At 39.0% G+C, this 23,864-nt stretch overlaps 1 protein-coding gene across 2 annotated transcripts in view; it reads right to left on the bottom strand.

Annotated features, from left to right (window-relative positions):
• The window catches only part of ntrk3b (neurotrophic tyrosine kinase, receptor, type 3b), a 292,291-nt gene that overhangs the window by 156,060 nt on the left and 112,367 nt on the right, over window positions 1–23,864 (bottom strand). For both annotated transcript variants that reach the window (XM_084721783.1, XM_084721791.1), the window contains exon 4: window positions 16,600–16,668. In XM_084721783.1, coding sequence (XP_084577909.1) covers window positions 16,600–16,668 — 69 coding nt within the window. The remainder of the gene's footprint in view (window positions 1–16,599; window positions 16,669–23,864) is intronic.

The raw sequence follows: 23,864 nt of genomic DNA, 5'->3' as shown, positions 1-23,864 counted from the left end.
TGAACGGAAGATATTTAATTGACTACAAAAAAGATTAAGCTGTAGGATACATTTTCAGAAATCCTCTTTGTTGTGAACAAATGCGGCATAATATTTTCTTCAGAACAGATCACACAGACCATTTACTGTCGTCTTTTCAGCTATTATCTGAGGCGGATCATACTTTATCATTCCTACAGTGACACATGCATATTTGTCCATGCGCAGGATGGTACAACAAGATTAGCCTTACCAATGCTTTATAAATGGTTATAATCAGGTTGCACACATGTTTTAAAATCATTAATAAACAGTTATAAATAAGTTATAACACAGTGTCCATACATCAGTGTGGGCTCACTGTTTGGCAAGCTCCAGTTACTGTTTAATCTTACAAAAGAGTTATTAACATTTATAACTGGCAAAAGGGAGCCTTCTTGTAAAGTGTAAAACACATCACGATTTATTAATGACCTAATTCATTTCTGTAATAATGATGAGGAAGGCTGCTGAAAACGTCAAGGTAAACAACACTGATAAAGCCTTATAATCTAATAATTTGATATATTAATTTACTATACCAAATTCAACTTTTTGACTATTAAAATATGGCGAAAGTGGTTAAATGATAATAACCTTTTAATAAATGTGTGATAAAACTGAAATGTATAAATGCTGCTGATGGAGAAGACAAAGTAAGCTGAGTTAGCAATAAGATCTGGGGCTTTACAGTACAGATAAATGAAGGCTCACTATTTAACAAGCAACAGGACACTGTTGCCCTTTTTATCTGTATTGCTTATTAATGATATAAATAATAATGGTTTCAGTCTTTACAACCTAATTCATAACCTAATTATGAGCCATTTATAAATCTTTTTAAAGGGTATAGTCCAATAGGAAAGTGCAAGATTTTAGAAATAGCAGGGCCAAAAAGATAAAAGTTTCTAAATTCATTTGGGTAGCTGTTCAGCTGAATGTTTTCTGCACGATTTATTAAAATTGAGTATGTCTTCCTTTGGAAATAAACAACTTCTCATAAATCAACACAGTAAACTAAACTCCAATTACAATAACTGTCTTTCAATCAGGAGAGACTAAGAGTAAAAGAGAAATGGTTTATTGGCACGTGCATGATATATGAAACATGAACAGTCTTTGGCGGTTAGACCCCATTGAGGTGAAACAATATGTATATATATATAAATGGGGGTGATGAAGCTGTAGAGAAGAGAACCCCCCGGGGTCTAGACACTGGCGGTGGTGAAGAGGTGCAAAGCAGAGACTGGTGAGGTGAAGTGGCTCTGGACTGCTGCTGCCTGGACCTGAAGACTGGAGGAGAGGGCGTCGGGGAGGATCAAGGTGAACACCGTGTGGCTACCTGGGTCCAATGACTGGAGGAGAGAGGGGTGGAGGAGGGTCGCGCGACTGACTGAATGACAACTGATGGAGCAAAGACAGAGGTGATTTAAGGTTTTGGCAGCAGCAAATTGACTGGCTATCGCGACCGTGGCAAAATCTGATTGGATAGTAAAGACGAAGGTGAACGCCCACAAACAGCTGATTAGAGGGAATAGGAGGAGAGAGCTGGAGTAAAGGAAATTTATGAATGAAGGCAGTGTAATAGAAGGTCTTCCTGATTGAACTTACGCTGAGCTTCATTTGTACTTTGTCTCTACTTTCCCTATTATTAGTACCAAAGTTTCTTTCCAGGAAACATTCTAGGAAGTTATTAGGGAATCGCTGACCCAAAAAATCCTGCATTAGCATTTTATTTGCCAACATGAAGGTCTAAATGGTGTTCCATAAGCATCTCCACATTAAGAGATGGAGTAAACAATGAAATCCTGATACAGAGAGACATTTTGCTGGTCTAGAAGTAGTCCATTTTAAATATGTTTAGGACAAAAATACTGGAATCAGCCTAATTTATGCCCACCAAGTTTAAGTTTTTGAGAACATCGCAAATTTCTGTAAGAATTTATAATATCACACACTGCACTGCAACAAAGCAACTCCAGAATTACATGCATTAATGTATAAACGTATGAACCTTATGTGAACTATGATAACTACACAGCTCTCTTCACAGACAGGTAGCTCCCTGCGAGCCTCTGCAGAGGAGAATTTCACCGTTAAAAGGTTTTCATTTAATGCTGAGCAAGTTGAACCACAAGGGATCAAAGCTCACCAGCGCAGGGCAGCCCAGGCTTTCCCCCTTTATACTGTAATTATGTTAATTGTTAATAAGAACTACCACCTCCATACATTACCCAGTATTCCTCTGGGCAGAGCTGATCAGGGCCAACAGGAAAAAAAAAGCAGGATATTTTGCTTAAAGCTGCAACCCTGCGTTTCAGATGTGTACGGTGCAATAACACGGTTGTGATTTTACAGCTCTGCCATCCAAACAAGTTACGAGGCAACAAAAGGAAAAAAAAAAACACACAGCAAACTGACAGCTGGAAGTTGATAAATGTCTGGAGGAGAGCAGATTAGACTTAGAAAAGAATAAAAGCAAACAGCAGTGTGACCCCAGATGCAGAGAGCTAACAGCGTGATGTTTCCTTGAAGCTGGCTAACGATCCACCCCGCTACTCCAGAGGAGAGCTAATGATCACCACCGGAGGCTGTTTTTCCGGGAAATGTACACACAGGTGCTTTGGCTGAGGAGCCGTGGATCACAAGCAACGATAAGCTATATACCGCATTGTTGCTCGCGCGCTTTGATCTCAGCTTGAATGCTCCGCTTCCTCTCCTTACACCGTTGTCAGAAATTATTTTAGGTTTTTGAATCCTGTGTGTTTAATAAATCGCCTTCTTTGGCACATTTTACCACCGCGCTGATGTTGAGTGTGACTGTAGGTTGTGTTTCCTCTGGTGCCTGGCTTTGAGGTAATTCAGCAGAGAGATGTGTGGTTACTGTAATTGCTCTAGCAGCTCTTCTTGTCACATTGTAAGTCACTTCGACTACAATACAGCACACCCAGATGTTAATGAATATTAATAAGAAAATAATATTTGTAAATCTATTTCTTACTAGTAGTAAGCTGCCCTCATTTCCAAAGGCAATTAAGGAATATTTCATTAGCTAACCATCTCATTATGCCGGGTTACGTCAGAATAATGCCTGTTCAGAGCTGTAGCATCTACTGTGTGGGAGCTGAGCGTATCTGTGTTTAGAGTCACAATAACAGCTGAGTCCTGCTCTTTATTTAGTTTGGACAAATTTACACTCCAGCAACTCCAGCCAAACTTGCATTAAATCACATTTGCCAAACACCTCTGTTATCCCTCATCCACAGTTTTTTTTCCTCTTGTATAAAGAAACATGCTGTTATATAAATACTAACATTAAAGGATACAACCAGATAGTTTCCTGTAATAAACAATGTATTCTGAATGGATCTTCTGGTGAGGATGCATGTAGCTTTGGCTTCAGTCTTATAGCATTAGATTGTGTATCTGGCCATCACAGGCATTTTTGAGAAGCATTGACAGGCGTCTTGGTTTGAAACTGCAATATGTAACATTTTTGCATTAAAATATCTAAAAATGCTAGACTCAGCTATGTATTTTGTTCATTTGTGTCCTTGCATTATCCCAAATATTCTCCACAATGTTTAAACCCAGTGAAATCTGTATTTATCTGTTTGCAATAACTTCCAGGAAAACACTGGCTGCGTCACTCAGTGAGGAAGGAAGTTGGAGAACGTGACTAAACATTACTTGAATAAAACTTACATACAGACCTCATCCATGAACATGATTTCTGCCCAAGTCACATCAGATTTTTTTTAGTGGATGTTTAACAATGAAATAAATACAAACGTGGGTTTAAACAACCACCACAGCTGATTAAAATCTATCACTCAAGTAAGTCATACTAAAGTATGCAACCTATTGTAGTGGTAAAATATAGTTCAGCATATATTTTACCACTACACTATCCTGTGTTTTCCTGGAACTTACGGCAACTAGCAAGTAGCTAGCAATGGCTAGCATGAAACGCATCATTTCCATGAATAAACTATGTATTTCTTTGGGTCTGACCATTATTGGTAACATTTGCGATAATGTAAGTATACAACTCAACAAAATATATAACATGTATAGTGTTTTTTGACATTTTAATGAGGAAATGTAACATTATAGTTTTTAAACAAATGTAAACATTAAACAGTTAGCTAGAGAGAGAGAGCTATCAACCATTCAGCAGTCTTTAGCATTAGCTTACACTAGCTAACGACAGTCATCATTTCAGCTGACAATATTCACAGTCTTTGCTTAGAGGCCTGTTTTTGTTTGAAATGGGAAACCCATTGTTTCAAAATTCACGGTGAATTCAGAGTGGCCCACTATCAGCTGTGGCTTTATGCAGCCCACCCTCACCAGAAAAACAGCTGTATAGGTCATCTGTGCAAGAAGCTTATTATGACACATATTTATGATTTTTTTTTAAATGGTGATCTCTAGTGGCTATAGAAGTGATGAAAAAAAGCAATACTGGGTGCATGGACGCCTCAAACAAACAGGACTATTACCCAAGAGACTAGGGTTCATGCCCCATGCTGAAAACAAAAGTCAGTGATGAGCGCGACCTAGTTCACTTACGCCACATGACTTACATTATGTTATGTGTTTATTTTAGCTCAAATCATCATCTTTTCCTAAACCTAACCAAATGGTTTTGGTGCCTAAACCTAACCAGACTCCGACAGCTTTTTCAACGTTAACCATGTGTTTACCGTGATATTAATTGCATCACATAATTTATATTATGTAGGCCAAATGAAGGTCCAATACGCCTGTCGCTTCCACTTCTCTCCACAGGTCACGTGTCGTTTTCAGAATCACTGACAATCAACCTGTCCTGTTACTTTATGGTATGCGATACTGGAAATAAGAGATTGGCATAGGCGTAGCAACAGTAACTAAGGACTTATGGAACAGTCAATTCTTTCTCTTTGATGGTACAGTATATTGACTATTTGTTCTCTACCTTTTGTCTCCATTTTTAATGCAAAGCAGTCATTACTGTTGTGTTTCAGCGCTGCACTTCCCATAGATCAGTTGTCAATCAAACAGCGTGACCAGTACTGTCATTGTGATTGTAGCATGGTAGAAAAGACATAATCTAGCTGTCATGCCATCAGATTGGCTTTTCTTAAAGCAGCTGATTGACAGTCAGTCATCTATTCATAGGCAATAGGCTGAATACACTAATGTTGCCATGAACTGGCCCCATTTTATTGCTAGTTTGCTGCATCACTTCTGCACTGTTGCTCTTTTTCTATCAGAAACGTCAAATTATGCTCAGTTTTCATTGAACAGCAGGAGGTGGAGAGATTAGAGTTTGGAGAAAGAATGGTATAAATCAATCAGGGGGAATAAATGCGGAGAAAAAAACGGAGAGTTGACTCAACCGGTGTCAAATTTAATACTCTTCTCGTCAGCAAGAGCTTTTACAACATAAGCATTTCTCCCTGATCCTGCTAAATTTGCTTAACAGTTGCTTTTACCACACCACACTTTAGTGTGTATCATTGCTTCACCACACTCCTGGTTGTCGCTGGACTGGCGCCATCCCTCTCACGCTGTATCTTCTGCTTATGTCATGGATAAAGTGCTATGCTGCAAATAATAATAAATCACCGCTTTGTCCCATCATTGCTTTTCTGTAAGGTTGCAGCCACTTGGCCAGGCAGCATCCCGACAGGCTCTTTCGCTGCCTGACCTTTTTTTTTTTTTTCTTTTTTTTTTTTTTTTCAAACCACTATGGCTTTTTTTGTGTGTTTCTGAGGAGCCAGGCCCGACTTTGGCTTATCGACAAAACCACCTGCACTGCAATCATGTAGAGGAGAGGGGACACCCGAGTCAGGTCAGGGAAGGCTCCGGGTAGGGAAAATGGACAAAGTGAGCAGGAGCGTGGGGCAATTTCTTCAGTCAAAGATTCTGGCAGGGATTCTTCAGATACTTCTGTAGGATAGACGTTTGAAGAGGTTCTTTATGTGTAAATTCACATTCAAGATGGACGAGACAGTGATATGTGTGCTATCTTTTCCTGGTTTGACATGTAGAGTGAATTCTCTCTTGCTGTGAATTTCCATTGTGTGACTTTTTTTTTAAAATTATACATCTTTTCATACTAAAATTGTGTTCATTACAAAACAAATCAGAATGCACACAGAAACCACATTCTTTATGAGTCTGTTGCACCCAACAGGGTCCAAAGTAGCACCAAAAGAGTAACTAGACACAGGCAGCTCTTCTCAGCAATAAAGCTGTAAAAATCCAAGTACACTTCCTGCTCAGCACCAAGGGACAGACAGGCCGTGTTCAGACACGTTTTTAAAATGTGTCCAAGTGGACATCTCAAGTACAGGTATGACACAGGTGTGACATCCGATCACTCAGATCACATTTGGAAGTGTTCTGAGCCATGTTACCACACTCTTTCAGCAGGAGGACCCCCCTACTCAACCAATGAGCTGTCCACAAGAAACAGCTGTCCATTTCTGTTTGGTTCACTGTAAGGCAAATTACGTGTTTGAGCTCTTTTACCTGCCAACATAAGAACAGGATGTTTGGGAACAGACTAGTCCCTGAAAAAACTGTATAATTTTGAGAGTTGTTGAGTTAAGAGAACCTTTGTGAAATTCTGCCTACAATAAATTCTTAATTATTCAGGCATTCTTGTAAATTGAGTAAATGTTATACATCATTAGATATTATCATTCTGTCCTCAGGGAAAAACATTATATCCATTTGTTCCAGCATGGTGGCTACTACTGTTGAGCCACTGGTTAAAAACAATACATTTTGCAAACGTGTTTATTTGCATATAAAGCAGGGAAATTAAATGTCTACAGCAAATTCCTAATTTTGTGCACTTCTGCACTTCCATAGATCAGTTGTCAATCAAACAGTGTGACCAGTACTGTCATTGTGATTGTAGCATGGTACAAAAGACATAATCTATCTGTCATGCCATCAGATTAGCTCTTCTTGAAGCAGCTGATTGACAGTCAGTCATCTATTCACAGGCAATAGGCTGAATACACTGATGTTGCCATGAACTGGCCCCATTTTACTGCTGGTTTACTACATTACTTCTGCACTGTTACTCTTTTTCTATCAAAAACGTCAAATTATGCTCAGTTTTCATTGAACAGCAGGAGGTGGAGAGATTAGAGTTTGGAGAAAGAATGGTATAAATCAATCGGGGGAAATAAATGCGGAAAAACCGGTTGAGTTGAGTTGACTCACACTCACACTTTTACTCTTTGACTCTGTCATTAATGTCTTTCTTTGTCACCTGTGATGTGGAAACAGCAGATTTCCACACAGTCTGAAAAAGTAGAAGTGTGTAAAGCCCTGCTCAAAGTGTTCATAACTCATAGTTCGGTTACAAAAATCCCAGCATGCCATGGAGCATCTCTCCTGCTGTGGTGGACACAGCACAGGTAAAATATGAGGCTCACTGTGGGCTAATAGAGGCGCTGAGCTGGAGAAACAAAAAGGAATGAATAGTCAAATATTCATATATTCATTGTCATATTCAGATGGACAGTAACAGACATTCAGTTGACAAAATATCCCTTGTGTTTATTTACATATAGAGTGAGATCCGATCACAAGCGGTCATTTCATGTGGAGACGTATACTAACGCCAGGTCTCAGAGCTGTCCATTTGCAATTGGATCACCCAGAACACATGTTAATACCAGGTCTGACCAGGCTAATGGAGTTAATTAGCAGTTAGCTGGTAAACCAGCCAGAGCAAGACATATTTCTCGGGAGCTGTTGGAGACCAAAACAGAGTCAAAAGGAGACTGAATATTAAACTTTTATCTGGCAGACACAAATATGAGTCAAAGTGAACGCTAATGCTGCTCCTTATCTTCTGTATACATAAATTAGCACCTGTTTGCTAATGCGTTTATGTCAATGTTGTGCTGCAAGATCTGCAGTGCCGGTCTGTTATCTACAGGAGATCCAATACACACTGATTGAATACAGTGTTTACAATTATTATTGCAATTTTATTTTCCACAAAGAATCGTGTTTACTCATCAGACATCCAGACCCGGGAGCTGCCCAGTACAACCACAGACGTCGAGCTCCACAGTCACTGGCCAAATGGTTTGCTCCCAGAAACTTTCACCCCAAAGGCTCTGCTTCCACGCCAGTGCGAAGCTGGCAGTCTCTCCTGTTCTTACTCGTGCCTGTTTTTGCCTGTAATTTTGTGGCTTCAGTCAAGTGTGAAGTGGTGCACTGGTGGCTGTTATTGCAGTTTGAGTGGGGAAGTTAAAAGTTGGTGTTCATTTATTGTCCATTAATCTATGTGTGTTTTTTGCCTGCTGAGGCAATACCTGACATTCAAAGGATTTAGACAGTTGCATCCAGAGCGACTTAAAACATTCAATAACAGTCATGTCAAAGGCAGAGAGTACCAAATTAACGACACATCAAAAAACTGTTTTAAATGTGATTAAGGCAGAGCCTGAGCTAGGTTACAATAATAGGTGATACTGCTGCTTGAGGGATAATTGAAGGCCCCATTTTCAGCTGATTAAATTCCCGTTGCCATCATATTGTAATAGAAATGAGTCTTCCATCTGTAGTCTCCACTCAGATGTGTTGTGCATGTCTAAAACCTTGCGCAGTTACTCCAAACACCATTTACTCTGGATAAAATTACTTCCGTCGACTGAAAGGGACCACGATGGTGAGCTGAAACTTTAATATAATCATGTAAATGTTGCTTTTCTGACAGAACTTGGAGTCGTGTAATGAATATATAAACATACTCAAATTTGACTTATTTCAGTAAGTAAGACCTGGGAGTAGACCTGGGCAATATGCCTGAAACATTTGTCAAAATGTAATGTTTCATTTCAATTGATGTGAATCGTTGTTGGTAGATTTAAAGACCTATTTGTAATAAAGGCCAAGAGAAAATTAAGGTTACATTTGACCACTTTATTTTGAATTTAACTGCCTTACTTTGAGTTGCACCACTTTATTAATCAAAGCACAGAGGTAATAGACTTAACAGACTAAAGAAAAACGAAAAAGCTGCCAAATTCACAAGCCTAACCTTGTGTCAATGGTGCAACTCAACAAGACTCCTGCAATCATATCACGCGCCATTATTAAAGGACATGATAAGCTGTTTATGAGCCAGAGTGATTCTGTTTTGTGACTGCAAGGTGGTCTGAGTTTAAAAGCACAAAATGTAAGTTTATGTAGTGTCATGATGTCTGAAGAAGCATGGGATCATGGGAGTGCTTTTTTTCCCTTCACTGTTAAACAACCACCATTGCAAACAAAAATCTATCTGAAACACAACAGAGCAGCTGGAGTGTGGAGCAGCGTTGCGTTTTCTCCCGCTCCGTCCTGCTCCTAATTCTCTCAAACCAGAAGTCTGACGTATGTCCAAGTGCCCATTGCACAGACACTCACACAGGCTATACTTTAAACTAAAGCTGAATTACAATGGATGTGACCGTTGTTGCAAACAGGAGAGATAACGCAAATACACAAGTCAACAAAATATGTACCACATAGTATTTTTAGACATTTTAATGCAGAAATATTAATAGCTTTACTGCCCTTTGAGTGAAACTACTGAACTTTTTTTTTCAACAGTTTTCTTAGTGCTGATACATAACACTGTGGCCCAATACACACAACATTAAAAAATAATGGAAAGAGATGTTATTGTACTACTGCAGTTAACTGCACTCCTATCATTTTCTTGAATTAATGTTCAAAGTGCAAGGATTTCATTAAGTTTCGTTGCATATTAAATAAAGTTGCACAAAAAGATAAACTGAACACTGTGTGAAGTTCCTTTCATCACCAGCCACAACACATCTGCTTTTTAACACTGCGTTGAAGCCACAGTGACACACCGCTTACAGCTGAATTCGGCTGTATTTAAAATGAAAAATATCACCTGGAATCACACCAACTGTAAACCGTCACCTGTATAACATGTCACTGAGGCTTTTAAAGGGAAAGGCCTTGTGTTTGCATTAACGCTTGTGGCTGCTTTCACAAAAAATGGTGATTATCAGCGAAGGTTTCTTCATTGTTTCCCCTACATAGATTCTACCACGCAGGCTGGGTTTTAAAGCTGGTGACCTCTTTAACGTCTAGGCCGCTGCAGCCCCAGATGCAGTCTTTTTTCCTATGTTTAACATTTTAATATCCGTTTTCCTCTTGTAAGTCAGTCTTTGATGTTTTTGAAGCAGCAGTGTAAATGTCACGTATTTCAGTAAGAGTTTGCCCTGAGTGCAATTGGGCCCTAATAAAATGAAGGTTAAAACTGAGTAATTTACCTGTCACGCGCAGCCTTTGGAAATTTAATGTTTAATTCATCCTAATCCACTGGCAGTCATATCAGAAGATTACAGGTTTGATCTATTCATATTTCATCCATATTCAAAGAAAAATCCATTTTGCAGTGAGAGGCGTAAATGTTTGACTTTGCGTCGGCCCCTGCTTCCCAGAGAGCCGGGATTAAAGAAGCGCTAACAGAATAAAGGGATTCAGGATGCACATTGCCTCTGGCACATCGCTTCAGTTGCTCAAGAAGGAGAATATTTCCCTCTTTTTGTGGACCCAGACAGAATGAGCTTCCTCGAAGACGGCCGTATCGGTGACTGCCGCTAACTTTGCTTCAAATAATCTCCAATAATATCACCCCGGAAGCCACAGCGGCAGATTTAGCATTTAGCCGCCCCATTCACCCTGCCGCTGTTTCTCAGGCTTTGGATTGGCCGGGCCGCGCACCACACTGCAGTGGCTCCGGTCCTTCAGCTAAAGGGCACGCAGACAAAGAGGCAGAGCCGATTATCTGTGTCTCATCCAGAGGCAGCACACAGCAGACGTCTATTGTAAAGCTTCAATGTGATGGTGGGGCCTTTTCACAGGAGCCACAAAGGACTTGAGATTATTGAGATTTCCCTGATAGTATTGTCATTGTCACTGATATTAAGATATTGCAAGGAGTGTGAAATATCTGTGCAACCAACCTGCAAAACAAAGCAACTGTTTTGCAGTTACACTTCACTGAGCTTGATAAGGAGTGTCTGATAAGGGAAAAACAGACTTAATGTACAATGACTGATAGGAAGCACCTTCTCCTCTTCACTCTTAACTGTTGGCTCATCGCACAGGTTGACTTTTGTTCCCAAGTTGGATTTTAATTGTGGAGTGGTTTGCGGATGGCGAGTGAGCACTGAAGAGTGAACCCACTGGAATGGCTGTCTGAGGTGAACAAAGTTAAGTCTCGACTTTCCGTTTAAGTAGCTGAATTAACGGTCACACACCTCTTTTTATGGAGTGAAACATGTTTTATGTCACCTAATTAATTACGTGTGAAGTAGCACTTAAAAGCATGAAATGTAGCGTTGAATTCCCAACCTGGCCAATCACAGCGCTAAAACATCATGCAGGAATGAAGTGGAATCAACTAATCTTTTCTCATTACGTTAGAATGAGGTGAGAGAATGTACTGTATGTGCTGTACAGAGTTCAGTCAACTCATTAAAACAAGTTTCTGAAGAGACATGATCAACATGTTATAACAGCAGATTTCTCATCATGCATTGTTTGAGAAAACTCCCTCAATCCTCTTCTTTTTACAGTTTGAATAAAATATCCACAATAGAAACTTGTGTGTCTCTAATACATGCCCTGGATCATATATCAAAATGTTAGTTTTTTGCATCATGGCTATGAGTGTGTGACTATCTTCTCCCACAACCTCTAATGCACTTGAAAATAAGTTTTGGTTAATAATGAAAACAACAAGAACATTTTTCATTTGACAAGAAAGGTTAGCTCCTTTTGAGTCATTACAAAATTACTCCAACTCACCTTTTCAAATCCACTCAAATTTCACCTAATTAATAATGTGTGAAGTATTTAAAGGCAAGAAATGTAGCTTTGATGAAGATATTCACTGTGAATGGATTTAACTTAACTTTTCTCATTAAGTCATTGCAAATATACAAGTGCTATTTGTTCCAGTTAAGTAAATTAAAAGTTCTAGTGTTTATTTTAAGAGCAGTTCAGAACTTATAAGTTCCTCTATCTTGAACCTTTCACTTGAAATGAATTGCATTCAACCAATCAGGTCAAGGAATCAGCATAGTAGCAAACCTGTCATCCTTATTTTTTTATAGTTTGATGAATACAATGTGATGACGACTGGTTCTAATGTGCTTTAAGTGCATTTAACATTCAAGTAAGCTGAAATGATATCAAGTTTATTGGAATTTATTCTGTTACCGTAAAATGCAGCCTTGACACTAACTTTTTCATAGTTTAGTTTTACAGTATCATTTAATAGTGATTTCATTAGGGCATTATCTGTTTTTTGTGTTATCTTTTTGGTCAACACGTCTGATATTTTGTAATAAAGCCTCTTCTTAATAGTAATTTCTATCTGTATGCAGAATACCCCCACTTTTTTCACTTCACAAGTTGTTGGTATAAATCAGTAGACGTTAATGAAATATACATTGAAACGATAACAGTTTTATTTTAATGCTTGTGAACTCCAGCTTAAAATAACTATTTTCACATTTCCTATTCATTGCAGGTCACTTTCACCATGTTGCAGCTTTGAAATTGCTCCTCTTTCATTGTTAAAAAAAAAAAAAAGAAATACAATTACAATAACGGTGCCTAGAATGACTGAGATAACACGGTGTAGCGACAGCGCCATGGCAAAGGGCCATGCTCTCCTTTCGTCACATAAAACGGAAATTATTTCAGCTGGTTTGATCTTCTTCTATTTACATAATATCAGTGTGGTTCAGCAGCACGGGTGGGCACTCATCATTGATACTGCATTGTGTTTTATTCTAATAATTAAAGGCAATAGCCGCCCGGTGAGCACGCTTCATTTGGCATGATTGAATGATTGGCACTCACCAAGCTAATATGGTTTGGGCGAGCACATAGACACAGTGAAGAAAGTAATGATGTCAGGGCCACGTCGCAGACTCTGTCCATGATAGAGTGACTCATTTCCTATTAGCGAGGCCTGATTCCACATGGCTTCCTTCTTGCATAACGCCTCGGCCCACGTCTGTGCCGCCACGCCACTCCAACTGACACCTCTTAACCAAACACACCAAATGGAATAGACATAAACCCTCACTCCTCATCAGCATTCACTAGGAAGCACGGGCATCACCCTGGCCCTGCTTTTCATGTAGAACAACAAAGACACCATTTGTACGCATCTAAAATGGTTGCTTAAGAAGAAATAGGATTGCACATCAGAGCAAATCGTGCTCTGTGAGCTGTAATGCTGATTCTGTTAAGGAGGGAGCTGCGCTAGTTTTGTGGCATGTGATGTAGTCTGACTGAGAATGTAAGGACATTTAACTGTTGAACTCACTGTACTCCTCAGGAAAAAAGGTCTGATCCTATTTTTCTTGTATAAAAGTATGAAATTAAAGCTGCACTATAATATATTTGATGGTTAAAAAGTAATAACACATATGATTAGCTCGTAACATTTAACTACTCAACCGTAAAAAAGTGAGTTAAAAATTACTCACCAGCTAAAACATCTCAATGCTGCTAACAAATTAATACACTAGTCGAATAAAAAAGTTTTTTCAAAAATATAAAAGTCTGAGTTTGAGCATTCTGCATACTGAATACTCTCACTTTTCATTTGTGAGCACACTGACTTGTTCAAGACTTCTGCACTTTCACTTAAAGGATCTCGCAAACCTGCCTTCAAATCTCCAGTATTTCTCTATAACATTAAATATTCATAACTACAAAAAGCAAAGTTTAAAAAATATATTTAGTCATAATTTATTAACAGTTCTGCTCTCATAAAAAAAAAAAAAAACAATCTGCTTTATCTGGACTGTGTGGGGATTTGATTGGCAGCAAACAAACAACCCACCATCCACTTCTGATTTCTAAATCCTGATTGGCGCTCTAAAGTTCGTGGCATCTCCTTTTTCTGACTGAACCATACCCACTTCAAACCGGCACACTGAGCTGGTAAACAGAAATGCAGAGATCTCTTATATTAAATAAACAAATCCGTTTCCAGCTTTGGCGGAGAGTCATTTGTTCATGCGGGATGCTGCAGTTTTCAGGGCCTTTGATCTTAATCCTCCTGACTGAGGTACCCACAGAACCCAGAGGTATGCTTTTTGTCATATCTTTCAGGTGTTTTATTCATTTTTCATGACTTTATCAGTCAGTTTTTTTTTTTACTAATGATTTCTTATCATTTTTTTCAATTTTAATTAGTGATTTTGTTTTAAAAACACCAATGTCCTGGGGTCCCGGGAAACCCTGGTCAAAAGGACCCAATTCTGCCTATGCAGTTTTAACAGCTGGAACTATTTACAGTATTTACTGAGTTAATATTTTCCATGGGTAAACAAACACCAATCATAGTATCATATGTTGCTGTTGCTTTTTGTGCAGTATTACTTCATACTGGCCCCAGTCAGGGCCCTCAGTAAAACTGGTGTAGAACCGCAGCAGCAAATACAGATTTCGTCATGTGCTCTGTTGAAAGGAATATTTTTGAACAATAAGCAAATCAACTGTATTTTTCTTATAATAATAATAATGATAATAATAATAATAATAATAATAATAATAATCAGGTTATCTAGTGGGTGAAGTGAGAGTATATTTCAGCAAGCTTTACATCAGCAATCTCTCAAACCAAACTCATCATAACTCAGTCATAACACTCTTCAAATAGCGATTCACATTTCAGTGTTTGATCATTTAAATTCTTGTTTTCAGTTTTCTGGTGTGACTTTGCTGAAACATACTGTGTTGCAACTATTTATGCCTCAGTTTTCCATTACTGAATTATCAAATAAAGTATATTAAACAAATAAAAATTAAACTTAACTCATCTATAATGTGGGTCATTTTTTTCAGATTGTAAAATGACAGAAAAAGACATTTTCAGACCAGTTTTGTGGAGAGAGATGACGGAGCTGAACCATGTGAAGAAGGCCTCTTTTTTTAATAGCATTGAGGATGCTTTGTGTGAGTTTAAATGGCCCAAAATAGGTAAATTACCTGAAGGCAACACCGTACCGCAGGGGGTTAATTACATTCCTAATAGGTCTAATCTTTTGAAAAGGTTTACTATGATGGCTGTATCTTTTTAAAGAGTATTTTTTGGGGCTTTACTTGACAGAACAGCTGAAGATATGACAGGAAAGGGGGAGAAAGAGTGGGGGGATGGCGTGCAGCAAAGGGACACAGGCAGGAGTCGAACCCACGGACGCTGCAGAGGACTCACATCCTCAGTACACAGGGCAAACGCTCTACCGACTGAGCCACCTGGCCACCTAATGCTTGTTTCTTACAGTAATCTATTCCTGGGGTCCCCAGTCAGTAGTCCCTATGTGTTAAATTTGTTGCTAGGAGGAGAGTTAAGTACAATTTGGAAAGGTGAAAGTTATTATGCAACTATACTGATACGTGATATTGTGAAGTAAAAGATATGAATTTCCGCCACTTTTCTGCCACTAAATACATCACATAATATACTGTACATATGGAAGCCTGCGATACAAAGCTTAGACACAGAAGCAGCAATAAGAGAAGCTAAAGGCCTGTCCAACTTCTCCAAAATCAGAATTGGACAGCTGGTAAGACAACAAAGTACAGAACTTCTACAATCCGGTGAAGAATGAAATTCACAACCCAATAACAGGCACAATGAGGGATTCAGAGACCCATCTGCCTGTGGCGAGGGCCCACAGTGAGATGACACTTGTGTAGCACTGGTATGGGGTCTGGTGTGAACCGCTTCCTACACAGGACAGATAAGACTGGGCGTTCTGTAATATCAGTGGTCCTGCGCGCTCGCCGGGGATAAGTTTCCCTCAGGATGACAGCATAAGCTAAAAAGCCCAAAATGCAAAACTATAGTGTCAGTGTAAGCAGGGCTTTCCCCCCCTGCTCTGCTGTGTACAGCAGCAGGACTACCCCAGATCAGCATTGTGCCGTGCTCTCGCAGGACCTGCCCTGCTTCTACCTCTGAAAATAGAACAATAAGGAGGCCTGCTTGAAATAGTCCCGTATCACATCCTGCTACACCTCAGCTTCATAAGCCAGGAGGCGCAGGAGGTGCTGCGCCTTCAGAGCACAGCGAAGGTTCAAATGATGGACAGCGCTGACAGGCGTAATGATGTGTAAATTACACGCGGGTCGACATCGCAATGTTCTCACTGGTGGTGAAAGAGCAAACTCATTTCATAAACACAATGATCGCTAAAATATTCATAACAAACAAGAAAATGGGGTTAGACTCCCTCCTCCTACCAGACCATTACATTTCCTTTGTGTGGGTTAATTAAGTCAACAAATGACTTATACGATCACAGTGCCACCACAGTGCCTATAGGTTCAGTCTTTTACACGTGCTCAGACAAATGAGAGGTTTTGTACAACAAAGACAGGAATTATAATGGCATGCAGTGAAGACAATTTGTATTGAGGCAGATAGTGCACAGGGAGCAATGATGAATTGCTCTAATAAAACACAAACAAAAGCCAACGCGAGACATCAGACGTGGCAGGAAGACTTACAGCTCGGAGAGTTGGAGGTGCTGGAAGAGCTGCCATGACAGAGTGGTGAGAGGATTCTTTGACAAGTTTCTGCAGAGAAGAAAAAGACAAAGAGAAAGTTAAATTGAATTATGAATTTATGTCTCCTGCTTGATGTCATGTCTGTTCTGTGTTTGTACCATTTTCTCATCTATTAGTTTTGATGTTCTTTGGATTCAGAAACCCAATTAGCAAATCTTTCTGTGGGTCATTTTGACACTTTTTGTCTGGTCTTTGAAGGTGAAATTAGTTTTGTCAGTCCCTTCGGGATTCCTTGTCCCAGCTGCACATCAGTGACTGTGTTTACCAGGGCTGCACCTAATGATTGTTTTCACTGTCAAATAATTTATCAATTGTTTGCTCCATAAACAGATCAGTTGTTTGCTCTACAAAATGTCTTTAAAATGGTGAAAAATATAGATCACTGTTTCCCAAAGCCCAAGATGACGTCCTCAAACGTCTTGTTTTGTCCACAAACCAAACATATTCAGTTCACTGTCATAAAGAAACCAGAAAATGTCCATATTTAAGAGGCTGGAATGAGACAATTTTGACTTTTTTTCTTAAAAAAAAATACACAAACCAATTATAATGTTTACACACACAAAATATTCCACTTTTTGCCCTTATTCAGACAAAAAGAATAAGCTGTTTACAGGGTTTGGTTACATACACCTCAAATATTCCTGTTCACATGCCGCTGTGAATACTAAGATTATGGAAAAATAGAACAACTGGAGCTATTTGTGCCTCTTTGCATCAAGACAGTATTTCAAAGTTTTCCACTGGTGGCAAACCTTCCTTTTTTCATTTGCTGAACCACCTTCTTGAAAGGTTGGCGTTGCGATAATTGCGCACATGCAAAATCTTGTTGATGTCCAAGTCTTTCATAGTATTTAAAAGTAGGTGTCTTACTCTCTGACAAGAAATGTGGGCTTTTCCTTAGTGCAGTTATCTCTGACCCTGCCTTGTAAACTGCGGTAAAAAATCCAATTGAGACTCATATTCTGAATGTGTTGTATACATGTTCACAGTATTCTTTGAACAGCAAATGCCACATATCTTAATCAGATGCTAAATTCAGAATAAGCCCTTATTCAGAATCACCAAACAGAATATGCTGTTTAATTGACCCAAATCAAATTCAAAATATTGTCAAATTCTGGATTAGAGTGGAGAATTAGTGTGCATGTAAACATAGTCATAGTGCACTTATATCTACAGTATTGTGCTGCATATCCTCAAGGAAAATAAACCAAACTAAATCAGTATAACGGGAAAAATAAAATAAAAAAAGATTAAACTAAAATAGTATAATATAATATAAACTAAAAGAAGCAAGTGAAAAAGTGGATATACAGGCCTGCATTGTTGGTTGAAAATAAAGGCAAAGTACTGTTGACAAAGAAAAGGAAACAGGCCTGGCTGTGCAGAGCTGCAGGGCTCAGCCAACTCAATAAAAGAAAGTTGACCGCTTTCAAGTCAAATAATTCAATTGACTTAAGGAACCCCTCGGGCTCAGGAAGCCACTAAATTCAATAACAAATAACCAGAGACTTACAAGTGATTTGACCAGAACTTTGAATCCATTTAAATATGAACATCAGGCATCTGTCTGTACAGTTATTAGGAAATACGACATCTCGGACAGAGAATTAACGCAGCAGATTGAAATAAAGCACACTATCAGATCCTATTATCTGTCTGTGCAGCGTCAACGCACTGCATTACATCATGAGATAAAAATGAAAGAATAACATTTGACCTGTTTGTTTTCTTTGATAGTATATGACTCATATGTTTTGCACATTATTCTGACTTTGAACGCAACACTTCATATCACAGCTCACAGTGTCTATAAGGGCAGCAAGAAGCCATCCATCCAGCCCCTAATTGAAGTGACACATGCAGAATATAGCATATATTATGAGATATGAGACACTGTGTAAAAGTGTGTTGAATATAATATAAACATAAATATTACAAACAATATGAAACTGATAAAAAATGAATATCAAAATGCAATATGGATCAGCATAAATTATTCTACAAGTAAGCAGTAGTTAATATTTATTCTAGTTTAAGACCTGAAGTACATGATTGACTAAATTCATTATGACGCACACACACACACACACACACACACACACACACACACACACACACACACACACACACTCTATAGTAGGTTAATTTGTATGGAAGACCTACTCGTGTAACCAGAAGTGTTGCCATGGCAACAGGGAGCTAAGGATGTTGCAGGTCTTTCTTATTTCCTGTGATATCACACATGCACACATGCAATTACACGTGCACATGCAACCCACACACAGACAACTGCAGAAACACACTGATCACACACACACACACACACACACACACACACACACACACACACACACACACACACACATGCCCTAAGAAGTACGGCTGTATGAAGTCGTTCACAAACTGGTTAAATACTGTCACCTTGAAATGTGTGCTTATGAGAATGCACTGCTGCTCTGAATAGAGAGGGTGTGTGTGTGTGTGTGTGTGTGTGTGTGTGTGTGTGTGTGTGTGTGTGTGTGTGTGAGGATATGTAAAGATGCTGCATGAAATTTCACCTCCCAAAGAAAACCTGTGGTCCCAGAGGGACTGTATTATACACTGAGAGAATACATTACAGGGAGAGAGAGAAAGGAGAGGTGGGTGAGCAAACAGCAGCTCATTAGGTGATGCAGAGCAGGGCCCGCTCAACACTTACGTCAAATCACACACCCCAAAATAGACCGACATTTATACCACAGATCTCCAAACAGACACACGTCACATGACAGGCCCTAAAATAGACACTCGTCAGGTCGAGGATCACTAAATATACATTAGAACGCACAACTCCAGATACGACAGATAGGAATTTCAAACAGACATCAGCCCACTGACCTTCACCTGAAGAGTTTTGTTGATTTCATATCTTAATCGAAAATTTCATAATTTTTTCATAAAGTCTTCAAATGAAATTGTTTCTGGTGAGTGAATCATGAAAAAATGTTTTGTGAGAGACCCCCTGGAACCACAATCAGAATTCCTTGAAACACCTCAAGAAGCCTTGAAGGTCTCTGGACAATGGACCAGCAGCAGGAGCCCAAACAGCAGGTTAACACTGCCAGTGTTAGCTTTCAGAAGCAGTGATTATAAAACTGGAAAAACCTGCATTAAGTTTGGTTGCAGAACATTTACATAAGCAGAAAATGTACAATAAATACATTTTCTGCAGGCTTCGAAAAAATGTTAGTCTTCATTCTTTGTTCATGTTCATTCTTCCATATGTGTTGTGAAAACAGAACTTAAAATCAAACATAAAACATAATTTAATCTGTTGTCTCTGTTTTCAGTGATTTTTTTTTTTTACCTCCAGCTAGCTAGAAAACAAGAAGAAAAGAAGAAGGAGAAGAAGAAGAAGAAGAGGGAAAAGAAAACTAAAAATAATGCTGAATTCATGTTAAATAGAGCACTCTCATGGATACATTTAAACCAGTGGTTTGATGTTTTGGAAAACTGGCTCATTCACTTTCTTGTTGAGATGTGGATGAGAAGATTGACACCACAGTCTTGTGTGTACAGTAAGCTAACCCTAGCAAGCAGTTAGCTTGGTTTGTCATGAGTGAAAAAACACAACTTTTGTCATTTTTCCTCTTTGTTTTTTTGTGTGGTTAAAACAAACAAAATGTAACATGTTAACTGATGAAGTTTAGACATATTTAATTTTTGAGTTAGGCTAGCTATTCCCCATCTTTCCAGTTTTTATACTAAATTAGGTTAACTAGCTGTTGGCTGTATATTTTAAGGACAGATGTAAGGGTGGTTTCAATCTGACTCTCCAAGACATTAAATCATCTTATTTCTGAATGTGCCAAACTATTGTATACTGTTCCCTTCACCCTTTACATGCTTATTTATTTTAAAAATCATTTATTTGAATTTCATTCGATAGGGGCGAAGCAATGTAACAATATTGAGCATAAAACTGTTGTATTGCACATAGAGTTTATAATCATAATTTTGAAACCTTGTCCGTAGATAAGCCTGCAGCGCAACCAAAATATACAGCTTCAAGCATCGTAGAACCACAATACACAACAGACATACAATACAATACAATAAAATACCCATAATCCAAAGCTGCAGTATACCAAAGTAATCTAGATTACAGTTGGCTAAAATGGGTACAGCTCTGGTTTGCTTTTATCCAGCACTCAACAGATGTCAATATCTTATGAAATGCTCATGGAGATGCTGAAATTGCAAATGTGGCTGATAAAATAAATGTTAGTTACTACTATAAAGCAAAATTTACTATTTGCGAGATAGTCATGAAAGTATCAGTACACATGAGCCTTTAAATTAAAGGACCAGTGTGTAGGACAACTTAATATCGCTCACCTCAACCTGACCCATCAGGCATGGAAGAGATCAGAGGCCACAAAACAAACAAACAAACAAACAATCAAACAAACAAACAAACAGAAGGCCTTATCTAGAGTCAGTGTTTGGTTGGATCATTCAGAGTTACTGTAAAATAGGGCTGAATGATGAGCCAAAAATAAAATAAAATAAAAGCATTAAAACATAAAAAAAAAAAACAGATTGTGATCATGAATCATGATTTTAGTGGGAATGGTCATTTTTGCAAAAAACAAACAAACAAAAAAAAAAAAAATCTCTATAGCATGCTCCAATTTGGTATATTTTTTTGAAAAAAAAAATTGATCTAAAAACTGGACTTTAAATAAAAAAAATGTAAATGTAATTTTACTCTTTTTGTTATTGCAAACACAGGAGAGGAGAGGAGAGGAGAGGAGAGGAGAGGAGAGGAGAGGAGAGGAGAGGAGAGGAGAGGAGAGGAGGAGCGTTTTCTGAGCAGAGAGTGAGACCTCCTTCACATCTCTGGCAGGAAGTGTTCTCTTTTCAAAGGTCATCCTTCGCATCTCGACAAGAAATGTCAGCTAAAATTGGATTGAGGGGGGTAAATGAATTAATAAATATATAAACAAATCAGCAAATAAGCCATCAAAGCCGACAGAATGCCAAAAGACAGGAGGTGAGGAAGGCCAAGCGCTGTAGAGAGGGAGGCCAATGATTATTAAATTAAAAAATTAGCGGTGTAGAAAATTAATCTATTTATAATGCCCGGCAGCTCTGTTTCTTTCCAGGCCTGGAAGGACGTATACCGCCCGCCCAACAAACACACACTCATACACACACACACACAGAAATGCCTGAGCATTGGAGCAAAAGGAGCAGCTGCACCTCCACTAGCAGACTTGGGGGAGAAAATGTGTGCTTTTGCACTCCCACTTTTTGATCATACAAATGCTATTTTGGAAGATTTGAGGTACTCCAAGGCAAAATCTTGTCCACCACAGACAGAAATTGCAAAACAAAACAAAATGCTGTGCAATTTTAGTGACAAATATTACTTTTTGAAATGCTTCACCTATCATTCCCCCAATCTTCTACCATTAAAATAATGCAGTTACCTAACAGGGGCTGGCAGTGACTTGAGGCCAAAGTCCAAAATGTAAAGTTTTCACAGAAACACAGTTTATCTTTATGGATTATATTGATGCCAAATTGACAAGAATACTGTCGACATATGATGTCTTCTATTTTGTATTTCTTGAGTAATGTATTTTTACATACACATAAGAAACTGCTAATATGTCTTATTTGTCAAAGGGAGTTTGGTGTAATATTTCTCACAGAGAGGGCAGGCAGGTTTAATTTAATTCAAGCTGCTCATATGTATTTTTTTTTTTTTTACAAGATATCCTTGCACCTAAATACCAGAACAGGCCGACTGTCAGTTTCTCACAAAATAACATTTATTACCAGTGGAGAATAACAGCAGCAACAGGCTTACCGGACCATAATTACGTTATGTAAGCCACATGACACAACTCACGTGACATAACACACATGGTTTATATTGTAAAACAGTCGCTATTTGGTTTAGGCGCAAAAACTACTTGGTTAGGGTTAGGAAAAGATTGTGGTTTGGGTTAAAATAACTACATTACATATGTCACATGACGGAAGTGACATCACTTGCATGACAACATAACTCACATGACACGCGCTTTATGATGTAAAATGGTTGCAGTTAACTACGTGACAGAAGGGGCTCAATGGACATCATGTCCATACCGAAATTTTAAGTTAGTCAAAACTTTTACGTTTTGTTTCACACAAGACTCAAACCTTTGTCTCCTGGGTGAAAGTCCTCTGTTTGTTTGAACCATCCTTCCACCCCACCCACGAGACTGTCTTGTTGCTGTCATGTTTACTACGTCCACTAGGGGGTGCCATCTAAGACTAAGCAGACACATCAGTTGGAATGAGCTGCGCTTTTAACCAGCGCATGTTTCTCTGGTCAGAATAGGCAGATTATTTTAACGTATTGTCACAACTACAGAAACACTAGGTAACTGCTAAAAGTTCATTTTACTCTTTCCTGACAGCAGTGTGCAGTAAATGGTAGCCATTTGTGTGCGTTTATCTGCCACTCACTGCTGAAGGTACAGAACACAGTAGTACAGTAGAACAATATACACATAGTAAAAGAGCAGCTTTATTGGTCATGATTGAAGGCTCTATATTGCAAGCAATGGCACTATCAGATCACACACACACACACACACACACACACACACACACACACCTCCACCACTTTGACTAAACTGTAAAGCAGACACAGGATCAGCATCCACACAACTGCTTTTCAGTCACTGAGCTACAAATCATCTCCGCCGCTCAGACAGAGCTCATTTGAATAAAGAATTATAATTATGTGATTCACATGAAATTTTCATTAGGTTGGGGTAAAAAATATGCGTTAACGGCGGCGGATGTATCTAGGTGTTAATATTGATGACAGCGTAGGCTCCCCAGCCAGAGGGCGACGAAGTGAATGCTAAACTGAACCTGGGTGTTTGCTCCTCTGCAGAGGAGGTGCGACTCCTCCTCTCTCCTTCTTTAATAATTCTGTTTGGCACAGATGCCATTGGGAGGGCTCGGCTACTCGAGAGGGTTGGCTAATTAGTGCAGCATCACTGGTAGCTACTGTCTGAGTGTGGGGGAGCTCTGCAGATTGACATTCAGGACCACGCAGAGGAGAACCAGACAGCCACTGAGCGAGTTGTCGCAGCGGATCAGCAGTATGGACGTCGTGAAATCTAGTCGTCATCTGTCATGCTGAGGAGAAG

The sequence above is a fragment of the Lutjanus erythropterus genome, chromosome 1, assembly GCF_056507025.1.
Source record: "Lutjanus erythropterus isolate fLutEry1 chromosome 1, fLutEry1.hap2, whole genome shotgun sequence".
In the NCBI taxonomy this organism is placed as follows: Eukaryota; Metazoa; Chordata; class Actinopteri; order Lutjaniformes; family Lutjanidae; genus Lutjanus; species Lutjanus erythropterus.
Note: the sequence above shows the minus strand (reverse complement) of the source record. Positions and strands in the feature narration are given on the sequence as shown.